At 65.4% G+C, this 1366-nt stretch overlaps 1 protein-coding gene across 1 annotated transcript in view; it reads left to right on the top strand.

Annotated features, from left to right (window-relative positions):
- CLCN2 (chloride voltage-gated channel 2) overlaps positions 1–1366 on the top strand; it is a 13487-nt gene that overhangs the window by 6633 nt on the left and 5488 nt on the right. Inside the window, exons 4-7 of the mRNA XM_035890028.1 lie at positions 240–371; positions 479–607; positions 1068–1201; positions 1281–1358. Of these exons, the coding sequence (XP_035745921.1) occupies positions 240–371; positions 479–607; positions 1068–1201; positions 1281–1358 (473 nt within the window). The remainder of the gene's footprint in view (positions 1–239; positions 372–478; positions 608–1067; positions 1202–1280; positions 1359–1366) is intronic.

Raw genomic sequence — 1366 nt, 5'->3', positions numbered from 1 at the left:
GGGGGAGGGGCGTGCCCGGCAGCACCGTGTGTGGCTGTGCACAGCCAGAGCCCACCATTCCTGCCCACTGGTGGTTGCGGCGTGGCTGTGATGGCTGGGTATGGTGGTGCTCCTGCAATGGATGGTGCTGGGTTAGTGTCACAGGTTGTGACTGCTCATGTCCCTCCTGGTGTGGCCCCGCCGCCCCGGTGTGCCCATCCCCGGGGAGCCTGGCCCTGAGCCTGCCCTTGTGCCCACAGTTTGCACCTTGCAGTGCCAGCGGTTCCTCATCTCCAAGGTGGGCGAGGACTGGGTCTTCCTCATCCTCCTGGGGCTGGTCATGGCGCTGGTCAGCTGGGCCATGGACTTCGCCATCGCCACCTGCCTCCAAGGTGAGCGGGCACTGCTGGGTTCCCTGCGGGAGCAGGGGGTGGCCGTGCCACAGGGCCGTGCCGTGCTCCTTGCCACCCATGACCTGCCTCACCGACTGTGCCTGCAGCCCAGAAGTGGATGTACGGGGGCCTGGACACCAACGTGCTGCTGCAGTACCTGGCCTGGGTCACCTACCCCACCGTGCTCATCACCTTCTCAGCCGGCTTCACCCAGATCCTTGCCCCCCAGGCTGTGGGCAGGGCACTGGGGGGGGGGGGGCTGCCTGCACCCTAATGGGGTGTCCCCCTCCGTGGGGCTGTCCTGCATGGGTGTCCTCTTGGGTTATGGGGTTGGTGGTCCTGAGGGTCTTCCAAGAGCTATGGGATGGTCTTCAGAGGGTCTTCTGGAGGCTCTGGGGTGGATGTCCTCCTGGGCTACGGGGTTGAGGGTCCTGGAGGTCTTCCAAGAGCTGTGGGCTGGTATTCAGAGGGTGCCCTGTGGGCTTTGTCACTGGGGTCCCTACAGGGTTGGGGGTGTCCCTACATAGCCATGGGGCTGTTCCTGCAGACTGTACTGTGGGGAGAGGTGTCTCGGGGGTCTCCCTGTGCCAGTGGGGGATGGCAGAGATTCAGGGATCCCCCCAAACTATGGGGCAGGGGCTCCCCAGTGTCCCCTTCCCCCATGGCCTTGGGTCAGGGCTGTCCCCACGGTGCCAGGTTCGGGGATCCCCGAGATGAAGACCATCCTGCGGGGCGTCGTGCTGAAGGAGTACCTCACTCTCAAGACCTTCGTGGCCAAGGTGATTGGGCTGACGTGCGCCCTGGGCAGCGGCATGCCCCTGGGCAAGGAGGTGAGGGCAGTTCGCCGGGGCGGAGCAGCAGGGGAATGGAGGGGGGGCACCATCCTAAACCCCTCCGCTGTCCCCTCAGGGTCCCTTCGTCCACATCGCCAGCATGTGTGCGGCCCTGCTCAGCCGCTTTCTCTCCCTCTTCGGGGGCAACTATGAGGTGAGTGG

The sequence above is a fragment of the Egretta garzetta genome, unplaced genomic scaffold, assembly GCF_000687185.1.
Source record: "Egretta garzetta isolate BGI_Z169 unplaced genomic scaffold, ASM68718v1 scaffold172, whole genome shotgun sequence".
Taxonomy (NCBI): Eukaryota; Metazoa; Chordata; class Aves; order Pelecaniformes; family Ardeidae; genus Egretta; species Egretta garzetta.
Note: the sequence above shows the minus strand (reverse complement) of the source record. Positions and strands in the feature narration are given on the sequence as shown.